The sequence below is a fragment of the Amblyraja radiata genome, chromosome 7, assembly GCF_010909765.2.
Source record: "Amblyraja radiata isolate CabotCenter1 chromosome 7, sAmbRad1.1.pri, whole genome shotgun sequence".
NCBI classification, from domain to species: Eukaryota; Metazoa; Chordata; class Chondrichthyes; order Rajiformes; family Rajidae; genus Amblyraja; species Amblyraja radiata.
Window position 1 is genome coordinate 37958745 of NC_045962.1, and position 16020 is coordinate 37974764.

At 44.2% G+C, this 16020-nt stretch overlaps 1 protein-coding gene across 1 annotated transcript in view; it reads right to left on the bottom strand.

Annotated features, from left to right (window-relative positions):
- Positions 1-6837, bottom strand: part of ftcd (formimidoyltransferase cyclodeaminase) — a 31916-nt gene extending 25079 nt beyond the window's left edge. Inside the window, exons 1-4 of the mRNA XM_033024214.1 lie at positions 6618-6837; positions 3834-4017; positions 3046-3174; positions 935-1023 (exon numbers count right to left, since the gene is read on the bottom strand). Coding sequence (XP_032880105.1) covers positions 935-1023; positions 3046-3174; positions 3834-4017; positions 6618-6671 — 456 coding nt within the window. The 5' untranslated portion in view covers positions 6672-6837. The remainder of the gene's footprint in view (positions 1-934; positions 1024-3045; positions 3175-3833; positions 4018-6617) is intronic.
- Positions 6838-16020: the final 9183 nt, after the last annotated feature.

Sequence of the window (16020 nt, forward strand, 5' to 3'; positions counted from 1 at the left end):
GTTATTCTGAGGTTACTGCAGAGGAAGTGGCCATGGCACTCTAGTATCTACAGAGGTATAAGCATTATACTGTATTAGGAATCATAGCACATGCTGTTCCTGTGTTGATTTGACTAGTCAAATCAACACAGGAACAGCATGTGCTATGATTCCTAATACAGTATAATGCTTATACCTCTGTAGATACTAGAGCTATACTCTCACTGTAGGCAGTGCACACAAATAATTTAAAGGAAGTGAGTAAGAAGTTTGCAAAACTGACAGTGGTTTGATTGTGCCGGAGAGGTCCCTCTACATGAAGGTATTGTTGGACTGATCAGATGGGCACAATATAGACAAAGATGTCTGAGGTGATGGAGGTAAACACGGCAGTGAATACACAATAATAAAACGCAATGAAATGAACAATCATTTCATTTCTTCTCCAGATGAAGGCAGGACACCCAAGTGCAGAATAGGCTGATTAATCTATCTGTTTAGAAAAGCCTGGCTATCTCCTCAATTCTCTTTTGCATTGTTCCAGTTTTTCTCCTAGTTCGTCTCTGCCCAATCCAATCCACACATTCACCACGTTGACTTCCCTCAAAGCATGGATTCCAGATTTTGTTGCTATTGCAAATATATTATCAGATTTGAATTTGCTTATTCCTTTTTGTCTTAAATATCTGTAAAATGTTGGTTTCCTCTAAATTATAACATAATCTCTGACACCAGCCCATGTCTTCAGAAGAGGAAAGTCCAACCTCAATTTCGAGTTCCAACTTGAGAGAAACGATGACTACATGCCACCCATAATCAGTAACATAGGATGGAGAAAAACAACCCAAATTATCCTGTATTTTGAACTAAAAGTCTTCGTAATGCCTGGGAATGGGATTGAATGATTTTTCCCTCCTTACTATACTCTGGATAATGTCAGCCCTCCTTTGTGTACCTTTGCCTTTAGGCCCTCGTATTCACCAGCACGAATGCTGGGCAGTGCTCTGCGCCGTTCATCACGAGCTGCTTCTCCATACAAATAAACTGTAGGAAGAGTAAATGTGTTAATCAGTCTGACAGAACTCAGCATGGCAAACTTACAGAGAGTAAGAGCTTGATTTTTAGCAGTGCTATTCCCAAGTCTAGCAAGTAAAATTTGACCTCTTCCATAAAGGGTAAACAAGAATGGTTAATAACTAATGGTGAACTAAGAAATAGTGAGGCACAAGGAGGTATTGCTGTTTGTGGGCAAATTACAACGTTTTAATGCATTAAAAGCTCATGCAATACTGCCTGAGTCAAGAGGATTAGAAGACTTGGACCAAAGTGATGAAGTGATGCTTCAGTGACACAGAGCCACTGCCACATCCTTCTGGGGAAGCAGGTTTAAATTTGGTGCAGAAACTGAGAAAAGAGATATTGACTCTGGTGCAAAAAAGCACCCAAAGTAAAGAATTTGAGTGACCTAGTCACATGACCTCGACAAGCAGTATAGTCATAGAGTCAGGGGGGTGCTCTGCTGCACCCGCTGAGTTTCTCCAGTATTTTTGTGTACCTTTAGTCATAGAGTCATATCGTACAGAAACAAGCCCTTCAGCCCAATTTACCCATGCCAACTTAGATGCCCTATCTAAGCTAGTCCCACCTGCTCACGTTTGGCCCAGATCCCTCTAAACCTTTCTTATCCATGTACCTGTTCAAATATCTTTTAAATGTTGTTATAGTACCTGCCTCAATTACCTATTCTGGCAGCTCAATCCATATACCCACCACTCTCTGTGTGAAAAAGTTACCCCTCAGGTTCTAATTAAATCTTTCCCCTTTCACCTTAAACCTATATCCTCTGGATCTTGATTCCCAGACTCTGGGTAAAATACTGCATTCATCCTGTTTAATTCCCTCTTGATTTTATACACCTCTCTAAGATCATCCCTCAGCCTCTTGTGCGCTCCAAAGACTAAAGTCCTAAAGTCCTCACCTGCCCAACCTCCCTCTATAGTTTAGGCCCCCGAGTCCTGGCAACATCCTCCTAAATCCTCTACATTTGTTCCAGCTTAATGACATTATGACAACAGAAGATGAACAATCAGAATGAGGTCTATTTTAATTGATGAAAGGATTATATGGCATTGAAGCCATTTCATTTTATTGATGACTTAATATAAGGACCCTTAATCTCAAAGGCCATTGAGAAGAGAAGTACTTATTCACCAGGATGTTATATGAATTGGAGAACTTCAGTAATGTGGAGAGATTGGATAGGTTTGGCTTGTTTTCCCTGGAGCAAAAGGAGGTTGTGGGGTGATCTGAAATAAACATTATAAGATTATGAGAGGTAAAGTTAGTCAAACATGTCTCCCCCAATGCTTGAGTTATCAAAAACAGGAGGACTTAAACAAGAGAAAGGAGTTTTAAAGGGAATGTGAGACACAATTTTATTTTCAGACTATGGTTGATATCTGGACCTTGCAGCCAAAGGCAGTGTTGGATACAATTACTCTGTTTAGGTGTCATTTAGACAGGCCCCAAAATAAGCAACACGAAGTGGATCCAGGACTAAGTGGGACATTGATCATTCTTTTAATCTGGATTTTTAATTTATGTATTGTGTTTAAAAAATATATAATTTATGATGCTTTTATTAATGATATACTAAGATTTTATATGTACTTTATGATATTTAATATGCAATGCATATTTGTATGTTGCCCCTTGTCTGGACCTCGAGTCCGTAATAAAGTTTATTATTATAATATTATAAATGGGATTACAATAGTTGGGCAAAAATGGTGGAGGGAAGGCTTGTTTGTGTGCAGTACAATTCTATGACTGTTTAAATTCTTGTAGATGGAAATGGGAACTATTTGTTAGGCAAGGGTAAAGAGTTACTGATCAGTCATTGAATGGCCTTGCTCCTACAGATCACAGACAAAGATATGGAATGAATGGGTCAGCAGCTGTAGAATAAACACAGTTCTCAGACATACACGCAAATCTGGTACTGTGCTTTCACTGACTGGGTCCTAAAGCTTTCCCTTATGGTTCGGCAGGGCTTTACTCACTCACCAGGTACTTCCAGCATTTCCGCAAGCCGTTTCCCAAACTCATTTGCGCACTGAACACATTCCTCCATGCAGACGTTACGCACTGGGATGAAGGGACACACATCCAAAGCACCCAATCTGGGATGTTCACCTGCCAGTAAAATTCATCAGACTAAGACCAGAGCTGATCATCATCCCACGATGGAAAATAACAAACAACTTTGTGAAAAAATATCCAAAATAGCACAGTTTTATATCCAGCATTTTAAGTTAGAGGAAGGAAAATTCAACCGCTCCGACCTCAATCATAACCTCATGATGCTCATTAGAGGTGAAGATGATTTTTCCACAGATGCTGGACACCTTGCCAAAGTTCATTGTTTCAGCTTGTAACTAAAAAATGGCCAGGTACGCATACAAGAAGCAAAATTCCAGCATGACTCCGCATCTTCAGAAGAGGCAAGCGAAAAAGTGAGGAGGAAGTCCACTCATCTCCACCTAATAAGTTAACTTGGCTATAAACTGCTTCCAACTTCAGCCAATACGTGGAGAAAGAGAAGCAAGGGGAGGCTAATGTCAGCCTGCTCCTCCATCAGGGCCCCAACTCGGCCTTTAGCCCAATCCCCTACAGACCAAAAAGCTATCTGCACATTCTCAATGTCCCCAGTTTCCAAGGAAATAATGATGAAAACAAATAGAAGGGTCAATTATTTCTGTAAAGGAATTTTTGGGACTATGCACCATCCTCATCAATATACTGATTTTATAAGGTTGTCTGATCTCTTCCGGATATGCCTGCTGCCAGCTCACCTTTGTGTGTTGCCATATCAATGAGTTGAAAGGCCACCTTAGCAGCATTCAGTGCCCCATTCACTGCAGCCTCTGGAGAGCCAACAAACGTGTAAACCGTCCGATTAGTGGACTGGCCAGGGTCCACGTCCAGCAGCGAGCAGCCTTTAGATTGTGAAATGGCGTCAGCAATGGCATCAATAACCTACCAGGAAAAAATTAATAAAGCCATGTGAATTCATAATTTGCATCAGCATTCATCAAAATAAAGACATAGATGGTGAGTTTAGAAACATTAAAACATAGAAAATAGGTGCAGGAGTAGGCCATTCGGCCCTTCGAGCCTGCACTGCCATTCAATACGATCATGGCTGATCATCCAACTCAGTATCCTGTACCTGCCTTCTCTCCATACCCCCTGATCCCTTTAGCTACAAGGGCTACATCTAACTCCCTCTTAAATATAGCCAATGAACTGGCCTCAACTACCATCTGTGGCAGAGAATTCCACAGATTCACCACTCTCTGTGTGAATTTTTTTTTCTCATCTCAGTCCTAAAAGACTTCCCCCTTATCCTTAAACTGTGACCCCTTGTTCTGGACTTCCCCAACATCGGGAACAATCTTCTTGCATCTAGCCTGTCCAACCCCTTAAGAATTTTGTAGGTTTCTATTAGGGAAACTAATTTCTATTAGGGAAAGTTTAGGGAAAGGTATGTTGATATTCAAGGGCATTTTGATATTAAAAAGGAAAATATGTTGTAAACATTGAGAAACATTAAAGTGGATATCTCAGCCAAGGCCTGATGACATCTATCCAGGAAACTGAGTGAGGCAAGGGAGGAGAGTGAAAGGATCTTGACAGAGATCTTTGTCCCCCTCTGTCTCAAAATAACAAAATACAGGTAGCAGAGTTTTATTTCCAGCATTTTAAGTTAGAGGAAGGAAAATTCAACCACTCCGATCCCAATCATAACCTCACGATGCTCATTAGAGGTGAAGATGATTTTTCCGCAGATGCTGGACACCTTGCCCAAGTTCGTTGCTTCAGCTTGTAACTAAAAAATGGCCAGGTACACATACAAGAAACAAAATTCCAGCATGACTACGCTCACCACAGGCAAAATCCCAGAAGACAGGAGGATAGACAATGCCGTTCCTTTGTTTAAGGGAAACAAGGACAAATAGAAGGAAATTATAAACAGGTGAACCTTACATCAGTAGTAGGGAAATTGCTGCCGAAGGTTCTTAGGGACACAATTTATTCATATTTGGACAAGCATTGACTTGTTAGGGGTCATCAGTATGGCTCTGTGTGGGAGAAGTCTGGAGTCATACACCACTATCCTTCCAGGGACACAGGTCCTTCAGCCCAAAGTTTGTCCCATTTGCCTCTATTTTGCCCATATTCTTCTAAACTTTCCCTATCAATGTACCTATCCAAATATCTTTGAAATGTTGTTGTACTTGCCTGAACTACTTCCTCTGGCAGTTCGTTCCATAGAGCCAGCAGCCATGATCATATTGAATGGCGGTGCAGGCTCGAAGGGCCGAATGGCCTACTCCTGCACCTAATTTCTATGTTTCTATCCTCTGTGAGCAAGTTGCTCCTCAGGTTCCTTATTAAATATTTCCCCTCTCATCTTAAACCTACGTATGCCCTTTAGTTCAAGATTCCTCAACCCAGGGAAATATACTGTGCATTCTTCCCATCTATTCTCCTCATGATTTTATACACCTCTATAATATCACCCCTCAGCCTCCTATGTACCAAGGAATAAAGTCCTAGCCTGCCTAACCTCTCCCTATAGCTTGGAGGGAACAGTTTTAAGGTGAAAGGGGAGAAATGTACAGATCTGCGGATTCATATTCGTAAAGGGTGGCAGCTATCTGGAATGTGCTGCCAGAAGTGGTGGGAGAGGCAGTTATAATTACAACATTGAAAAGGCATTGGACAAGTATATGGATAGGAAAGGTGTATAAGAATCTGGGCCGAATACAGGCAAATGGGATTATAGTAGATAGGCATCACTGTGTGGATGAGGTGGGCTGAAAGGGCTCATTTCTATGCTTTGTGAATTTATGATTCAGCAACTTTAATAAGGCCTGGTTAGCTTTCTGCTGGCCAGGGTGAAGGCACTTCCTCTTACCAAAGGGCCACATGAAAGGCTATGCTTTACAATCAGAAGTAGAGTCACAACCCCTGGTATAACTCTCCCTTTTCCATACAGGTGCTCTCCCCTTTGCCCAGATCAACTTAAAACAAATACTATCAACCAGGGTGGGTGTGACAGATAGATCCCCATAACTACTCCATCCTCTCTGGTGATGAGACCTCCCAGTTATACAACTGTAGCTGCTGCAACTATTCCTGTGACCCTGTCTCCTTTCGACTTCACAATTTCTTGATCCTTTCTTGAAACTCATACAATTCAGGAGATAAAGCCACCTGGCTCCTGGAACGATGAGAGATTCTTACATGAGTCATTTCAGTTCAATGTCTTGAACTGAATGCCCCAACTTTTCAGTCGGAGATCTTGAGAGACAAGGGGTTAGTGCCAGACCACTTGCTCCACCTTGACACATGCCTGGATTGCGGCCATTAAACTTTGTGGACATCGAACATCGTTAAACTTTCCTGAACATCATTCACATGCCTGGACTTCATGCTGGCTGCCACATCCAGTTCAGGTCCATTCAGGGCAACATCCATTTGGTTAGTTCTCTGCTGTTTAAACTGCTCTAAATTGTGAATATATTGTAGGTTACTCACCACCGTTAGTTCCAGCCCATTGACAGCCTTACCTTTTGACTTTGCCCATTGGAAAAATTTGGAACACACTCCACAAGTCTCGACATGATTCTTCAAACAACAGCCAGTCACTACAAATAAATAAATTGTAAAAACAATCTCTTTAGTACTGCAGATACAGTGGGTTCGAAGTTGATCGCAACTGTAGATTGTAATTGCAGAGAGCTTGCGCCCTGACCCTTGCCTCAATGGACTTTACAAAATCTATCAATCATTTACTCGAGAGGACAGGACCCTGCTGCATCAGCTGACACAAGATAATACAGGACAACATCTCATAAAGGCAGCATTGAATTCTCCCAATTTGGCTAGCCCTTGCTGTCTCCTCCCCTTCCTTAACCCTCTAGCTGTCTCCTCCCACCCTCCCATCCGCCCGCCCTCGGGCTCCTCCTCCTCCTCCCCTTTTCCTTCTTTCTTTTCCCCACCCCCCATCAGTCTGAAGAAGGGTTTCAGCCCGAAACGTCGCCTATTTCCTTCGCTCCATAGATGCTGCTGCACCCGCTGAGTTTCCCCAGCAATTTTGTGTACCATCTCTTAAAGGCAAATGGGCATCAAACACATCAGAAAAAATGAAGCAAAAATAGTGATTTATTTATTTCTGAGTTCACCAACATCAGGCAAAGCCATAGCACTGGAAAATTCTCCAAAGGTATAGTTTGGACATACAGTGTGGAAACAGGCCCTTTGGCCCATCATGTCCCTGCTGACCAGCAATCACCAATATACTAGTTCTATCCTACACATTAGCAACAATTCCTCGCATGTTACAAAACGTACTTGGCTAATAAACTAAGTACTATTATGATTATGAGAAGCTAATTAACTTACACAGCTGCACATCTTCAATGGTTCTTTACTATCACATGTAGCAAGGTATGGTGACATTCTCTTTTTGCACACAGATCAATAAAATTATTGCCATAAAATAAGTGCAATCCCCGGCTAAGTACAGAATGTGCAGAAACAGCCCACAGAATCCACATGCAAGAGCCGCCAGGTTTTGGTGTCATCAAAGTCCCAGCTACAGCTGGTCATGAAGGCCCGTTGCAGCCACCTGATTGTCCCGTGAACCCTCGTCCCACTCCTTGCCCGGCCACCTTCAGCCTTTGTGCCCCGGGGGCGCCTCCCACAGCTGACCTTGAGGGTGCGAATGGTAAGCCCCCCAGTTATTTCTATTGGCCATTTGTCCTGGCATCCGCCTCCGCCGTCACCGACTCCCTCCACCCGCCTCTCCAGTTCCCGGTCCTCAGGGGCGAGCAGCAGCCAAAATCTTTGGAATGTGGAAGGAAACGGGAGCTCCTGGAGAAAACCCATGCAGGAAGAATGTACTAACTCTTTACAGGCAGCACCTGTAGTTTGGAACAAACCTAGATTTCTGGCGCTGTAAGGCAGCTGCTCTACTGCTGCGCCACTGTGCCACATGTCTGTCTTTTAACTTCACCGCCTAGTTTCACAGAATATAGAGCATGGCACATTTACTGTCTTGGCAGTCAAACTCTGTACATCGTTCACAATGTCCAATTAACATTCAGCTCGTGCATTGCTTGTTTCATTACGTCTGTTCTGTCCTCTCCCAATCCTTAGGTAAAGTGATCCTATTCGTGCAACTCAATTAATTGTACACATACAGTGGCTTGCAAAAGTATTCATACCCCTTGAACTTTTCCACATTTTGTCACGTTACAACCACAAACGTAAATGTATTTTATTGGGATTTTATGTGATAGACCAACACAAAATGGCGCATAATTGTGAAGTGGAAGGAAAATGATACATGGTTTTCAAATTCTTTTACAAATAAAAAACTGAAAAGTGTGGTGTGCAAAAGTATTCAGCCCCCTTTACTCTGATACCCCTAAATAATATCCAGTGCAACCAATTGCCTTCAGAAGTTACCTAATTAGTAAATAGAGTCCATTTGTGTGTAATCTAATCTCAGTATAAATACAGCTGTTCTGTGAAGGCCTCAGAGGTTTGTTAGAGAACATTAGTGGGCCAACAGCATCATGAAGCCCAAGGAACACACCAGACAGGTCAGGGATAAAGTTGGGGAGAAGTTTAAAGCAGGGTTAGGTTATAAAATAATATCCCATGCTTTGAACATCTCACGGAGCACTGTTCAATCAATCATCCGAAAATGGAAAGAGTATGGCACAACTGGGAACCTACCAAGACATGGCCGTCCACCTAAACTGACAGGCCGGGCAAGGAGAGCATTGATCAGAGATGCAGCCAAGAGGCCCATGGTAACTCTGGAGGAGCTGCAGAGATCCACAGCTCAGGTGGGAGAATCTGTCCACAGGACAACTATTAGTCGTGCACTCCACAAATCGGGCCTTTATGGAAGAATGGCAAGAAGAAAGCCATTGTTGAAAAAAAGCCATAAGAAGTCCCGTTTGCAGTTTCCCACAAGCCATGTGGGGGACACAGCAAACATGTGGAGGAAGGTGCTTGGTTCAGATGAGACCAAAATTGAAGTTTTTGGCCTAAATGCAAAACGCTATGTGTGGCGGAAAACTAACACTGCACATCACCCTGAACACACCATCCCCACTGTGAAACATGGTGGTGGCAGCATCATGCTGTGGGGATGCTTTTCTTCAGCAGGGACAGGGAAGCTGGTCAGTTGATGGGAAGATGGATGGAGCTAAATACAGGGCAAACTTGGAAGAAAACCTGTTAGAGTCTGCAAAAGACTTGAGACTGGGGCGGAGGTTCACCTTCCAGCAGGACAACGACCCTAAACATACAGCCAGAGCTACAATGGAATGGTTTAGATCAAAGTATATTCATGTGTTAGAATGGCCCAGTCAAAGTCCAGACCTAAATCCAATTGAGAATCTCTGGCAAGACTTGAAAATTGCTGTTCACAGATGCTCTTCATCCAATCTGACTGAGCTCGAGCTATTTTGCAAAGAAGAATGGGCAAAAATTTCAGTCTCTAGATTTGCAAAGCTGGTAGAGACATACCCCAAGAGACTTGCAGCTGTAATTGCAGCGAAAGGTGGTTCTACAAAGTATTGACACGGGGGCTGAATACTTTTGCACGCCACACTTTTCAGTTTTTTATTTGTAAAATAATTTGAAAACCATGTAGCATTTTCCTTCCACTTCACAATTATGCGCCACTTTGTGTTGGTCTATCACATAAAATCCCAATAAAATACATTTACGTTTGTGGTTGTAACGTGACAAAATGTGGAAAGGTTCAAGGGGTATGAATACTTTTCCAAGCCACTGTATACCAAAATGTCATTGCCCAGAGAGAATATAATCTTAGTGCTCGTAAATTGGAGATTCAAGACCAGAAAGACTGGTTAGACTGAAACTGGTGAATTGAGCACAATTAGGCTGCAGGATGAGGTGCTGCTTATGAGTTTCCATGGATTTTGTTTGAACAGTGACACAGAGGTCAGAGTGAGAGTGCGCCAGGGAATTAAAGAAATAGGTGACTGAAAGACCTGGGTCCCCACGCAGTTGGAATGGAAGTGTTCTTGACAAAGAACTTGTCTGCACTTGTTTTCTGGTTGAAAGCAGACACATCACAACCACCAAATGCTTTGCATTAGATAGGGAAACATGCAGGTTAATGACTGCCTCAGGCAGAAAGAACATAGAATATTGAAGAATGCACCACAGGGACAGGCCCTTCAGCTGCAAAGTTTGTGCTGAAGATGATGGCAAGTTAGAGTCTCCTCTACCTGCACGTCATTCATGTTCCTCCATCTCCCACATATCGATGTGCCTATCTAAATGCCACTATTATATCCGCTTCCTCCACCACCCCTGGTAGCAGGTTTAAGTCACCCACCACTTTTTGGGAGGAAAACCTCACACAATTCCTTTAATCTTCCCCCCTCTGACCTTAAAGCTATGCCCTCTAGTCTTTGACATTTCCACTCTGGGAAAAAGGATTCTTTCTATGCCTCTCATAATTTTATATGTATATAATTAAAAGTCTCATCTTGACCACTTCCTGTTTGCACTGTGCTTTGATTTTAGAAAAAACGCTACCACATATGACTATGATTTTTTGGCCATCTTACTCAGAGTCCTCCTCCGCTGCGCAGGCCCCGAAATTTTTTCCCATCGATGAAAAATAAAAGACTTATTAGTGTTTAAATTTTTTTGAGATTCTCTCTCCTGTCAATCACCACCATGAAGGCCACGCCCCTTCTGGTGGGAGGGGGGAGGACTATAAAACCCGGAAGTGTGGGCGTGGCTCAGTCTGTCTGCAAGATGGCGAGGGAGAGGTCACGGCTCTCTGTCTGAACTGGGAAACTACAGAACACTGTGAGTATGCAATGTACTTGAATAAATGATTTGTTAGCCCTTAATGAAAATGAAATGAGTTGTTTGGCCTGCCCTGTGCTTGAAACTGCAAGGGCAATGGAAATGTAGTGAAAATGCAATGAGCTGTTTGGCTTGAGCCTGCCCTGTGCTTGAAAGTGCAATGGCAATGGGAATTAACTGAAAATGCAATCAGATGTTTGGCTTGAGCCTGCCCTGTGCTTGAAAGTGCAATGGGAATGAAGTGAAAATGCAATCAACTGTTTGGCATGAGCCTGCCCTGTGCTTGAACGTGCAATGGCAATGGAAATTAAGTGAAAATGCAATCAGCTGTTTGGCTTGGCCTGCCCTGTGCTTGAAACTGCAATGTAATTGGAATGAAATGAAATGAGTTGTTTGGCCTGCCTGAAACCACAAATTTCGGTCCACAAGGCCCCTATTAGCCAAGAAATCAGTCCCTTTGCCCAAAATCCCCGTATTAGCCCAGGAGATGCATTTTGGCCCAAATGGCCATGCCACGCCAGGAAAAGTGAGATTTCAGTGATTTCACTCAGATTTTTTTTAAAGAGCACCTTCAGTCCATCATGCCTGTACTAGCCCAGGAGCCTCCGGCCCATCAGTGAGTATTCCCCCTGCAAGCATTAAACCTCACCCCAGTATTTTTTTTTCCTCCCTTCATTTGCTCCCTGTGAGATCCAGGCCAGGATAGACGTTCCTCCTTCATTGCTGTGATCTGCAGAAAAAGATAAAAAATGTCTAAAATTGATTCTCCACCCTCTTCCCCCTTCTCTCTCTCACACAGAGTCTCTCACCTGTTTTGGGCAGAATTGCTGGCAGTTTCTGAGCTGCCAGGCCTGAGTGACTGAGCTGCCAGCCCACCAGGCCTGAGTGACTGAGCTGCCAGCCCAAGAATCCATTCGGCCCACAATGTCCATACTAGCCCTCTAGAAACCAGTCCCTTCGGCCCACAACACCCATACTAGCGCTCTAGAAAGCCCCCCCCACTGGTCAGCAATATTGGAATTAGTGGAGAGGTGGAATATTGTGACGGGGGACCAGCCCTCCTGTGTGAACAATGGACCCAACGGGTCCCACTTAGTCTAGTATTCTATTAGATCATCCTTCACCTACAATGCTTCAGAGAAAACAATCTAAATCTGTCCTTATACAGTAGCTAATACCCTCTAATCCAAGTAACATTCTTGTAAACCTCTTCTCTGCCCTCTTCAAAGCCTCCACTTCCTTCTGGGACGACCAGAACTACAAAAGCAGTCTAACTAAAGTTTTATAAGCTACGACTTTACTTCCTCTAATATTCAATGCCACTCTGGTGAAGGCAAACATACGATACATCACCTTCTTTCTGGAGAAGGGTCGATACAAAACATCCATATCACTTTTATATGTTTGGTCTGTAGTCGTCCGATATTAGGACCTTTGTTCCCATATATGCAGGAATCAATACAATTAAAGAAAAGGCTGCAATTCAATAAATAAATACTTTAAACAATGGCTGGTGGTATTTCACTGAGATGTTGAAATGAATACCTGCCTAAACCAGTGGTTGATACGCTTCCTCCTTCTTCCATTGCTGCTCCAAGGTGCCGTAGCTGATGGAGTGGTGGCAAGCAAAGATCTTATAGCAGAGCAAGATAGACCACTCCTCCGAAATCCAATGGACTGACGTGTAGTACGTGACGGAACGTCACGGCCGCCATTTCTTTAAGCGTAAGGGAGGGAGAGAGAGAGATCGAGAGAGAGAGAAGAGAGGCAGAGAGAGATTCGAGAGAAGAGAGGGATCGAGGGGAGAGAGGGATCGAGAGAAGGGAGAGGGATCGAGAGAAGGGAGAGGGATCGAGAGGGGAGAGGGAGAAGGGGGAAGAGGGAGAAGGGGGAAGAGGGAGAAGGGGGGAGAGGGAGAAGGGGGGAGAGGGAGAAGGGGGAGAGGGAGGGTGGAACGATAGCATGTTATAACGTTCAGCCGTCCCATTCCGACCAAAGATTATAGAGCAGAGCTCCTCTAGTATCTTTGATTGCAGCCGCCGAACGCCACGGCCCACGATTGCACCCAAAGATGATAGAGCAGAGTTGTATAATCTTTGATTGCACCCTTCTTCACGGCGGGCTTGTGATCTTTGCTTGTGATGTCTCGACAATTCGAGGGATATAACGGGTAACAGCCGCCGCGTTCTCGGACTTGAATCTGAGCTCGAAAAATCTCGTGGTCACTGGGCCTAATGTGTCCCGCGGGCCATATTTTGGAGACCAATCCCTTACAAGAACAAAACCAAAAACGTACAGAAGTGTTAAAATTGTCTTTATTATACAGGTGCACAACCTTTTATCCGAAAGCCTTGGGACCAGATACTTGTCGGATTTCGGAATTTTTCGGATTTCCGAATGGAAGATTTTTAGCGTAGATTAGGTAGGTAGCGCGGGCGGCTTGAAAAGTCTGGAGCGGCTGCCTCCTCCCCGGAGACCGGGGAATCATTGTAAATCATTGCTTAAATGTTAGTCAGTTAGTTTGGAGGGATTTTATGTGATGGGTTGGGGGGGGGGGGGGGGGGGGTGAAGGGGAAAACTTTAATTCTTAGTCCTCTACCTGGGCGGGGAGCGGGCAATGCCTTACCGGGTCGCCGTGCAGTAAGCTCTGGAGCGCTGTGGCCGCCGACTCCCAACATGTCGGCGGCCACAGCGGAGCTGGGTCTGCGGGCGTCCGGCCGCGGGCCGCGCTGGATTTGGAGCGCCGCGCAGCCAGGGGTAGATTTGCCGGGGTCGGAGCTACAACCGGCGCCGCCCGCGGCCGGACGCCCGCAGCCCCAGCTGGGAGTTGGCGGCCACAGCGCTCCGGAGCTTACTGCACGGCGACCCAGTAAGGCATTGACCGCTCCCCGCCTCTCCGACCAGGTAGGGGACTAAGAATTAAAGTTTCCCCCTTCACCCCCCCCCCCCCCCCCTTCACATAAAAGCCCTCCAAACTAACTGACTAATATTTAAGCAATGATTTACAGATGTTTAAGTGTCTCCCCTGTCTCCGGGGAGGAGGCAGCCGCTATAGTAGTACAGACCTGGGTTGACCGTGGGTCGTTTCGGGTCAAGTTTGGCGCCAAACGCGAGCTTTGGTGTGCAGACGACATCCTGGAAAAAATGGCCGGTTTTCGGAGTTTTTCGGTTTCCGGAACACCGGATAAAAGGTTGTGCACCTAAGTAAAGATCTATTAAAAATAAGTCTACTAACTTTCTAATGTACCGACAAACCTAGTTTCACAATGGCCGTTGATGGGAGAACAGAAAATAACATTTTCACGACAGAATATCGACAAAAAATAATAATAATATTTTCTTTCCTTTCTTTTTTATCGGGGAACCTAAAGAATGACAGGTCTGGTCGTTTAGATTTACGATTAGAACAATTGATAGCGGAGCAGTGAGATGAAGATTTAGATGAGGACGCCATGACAGCCCAATAAAATGCTCAATAAAATGGCGTCGACAATCACACACGTCATACTACGCGTTTTTCGAGGAGTGGTCTATCTTGCTCCTCTATAATCTTTGGTGGCAAGGCTCTCCTAGCATCAAATGGTTGATTGTCTGCAACTATCTCAGAGGTCAGAGTAGGAATCCATGTTTAAATCACAATGTGTACAGCATGCTGAAGAGCTGAAGAGAAAAACTTTTATAGTTCTATATGAATTCATACATAGTTGTTTACAACATCTATAAATATATTTTGCACAGCTGTATCACTTCCCGTCCTACGTGGCATCCTGAATTTTCATTCGAGCATTTTCACCTGCTGGTGGATCTCAGGCAATCAGGCAGCATGTGGATGGAAATGAAAAGACAATGTTTCGGGTCAGGACCCTCTGTCACTTTCCCTCCACGGATGCTGCCTGATCTATTGAGTTCTTCCAGCAGTTTCGTTTTTGCTCAATGTCAAGCATCTGCAGACTTGTGTGTCTCCATGAATCTCCACTTATTTCAGGCTGCAGATTTAAAGGGCTGTCCCACTTGGGCGACCTAATTGGCGAGTTTAGAAGTTTAAAAAAATGACATGTTGAAGACTTCCTTCGACTATGTAGAAGACCTCCTTCAACCTCCTACGACTATGTTGAAGACTAGTTTCTACTAGCTAGGACTAGCTACGACTAACTTCGGGAAAATTGGACACCGAATAGTGGAGAGTGAAGACGACCTCCTTCAATCTCCTTCGACTATTATGAAGCCTATCTACGACTACCTTCGGTTACCTACAATTAACATGCCCGACCTCCTACTACCTACTACAACTAAACCTACGAGTAAAAAAGTATCGATTTTTTCCATGGCGACCTTTTTTTATTCGTGGGCATTTTTTAACATATTGAAAAAAAACGCCGTGACCTAGCTGAGGTCTCAAGTATGCGGAGACCACTCTCGAGCATGAAGGAGAGTTACGAATTACCTCCTACGACCTCATGTCGACCATGCTGCGAGTATGAGTCGAGGGCAAACTCGCCAGAACTCGCGGATTAGGTCGCCCAAGTGGGACAGGCCCTTTAATTGCCCACAATGAAACGGCATCCGTTACAAAATGCTGGAGTAACTCAGTGGGTCAGTTAACCTTTGGTATAAACCAACATCTGAAGTTCCTTCCTACATACCTGTGACAAGCTGGATGGTTAAAAATTGGAAACGGAAAAGGTTGGGGAGCAGGCGAAGGGAAGTGGTAACTTTTAGGTGCAAAGTGTAAGACAACTCTTGAGCAGTTGTGCGACTGACTGTCTGATCCGAGTGTCCCCACTTCGTCGATTCTGCAGGTATCTTCAGAATGAAGAGTGTTGGCTTCCTCCCCCTCCCAACACACTACTAAAGCCAAATGTCATTGAATAAAGCAAGCCACAATTATTCTGAAGACATTCTGCAGAAGCTGCAGACAAATTATGTATTACCATTTCAGCAAGCATGGGACAGAGTTAAATATGAATGGGCTAAGTGTAAGAGCACTATCAATTTGTCAGCAAAAGCTTCAGAACGAAACAAATCCAGAAATAGTGGCCGAGATTGTTGAATTAAATGCATCGCAAGAGCTAATAGAGTCATACAAAGTTACATGCCCTCAAG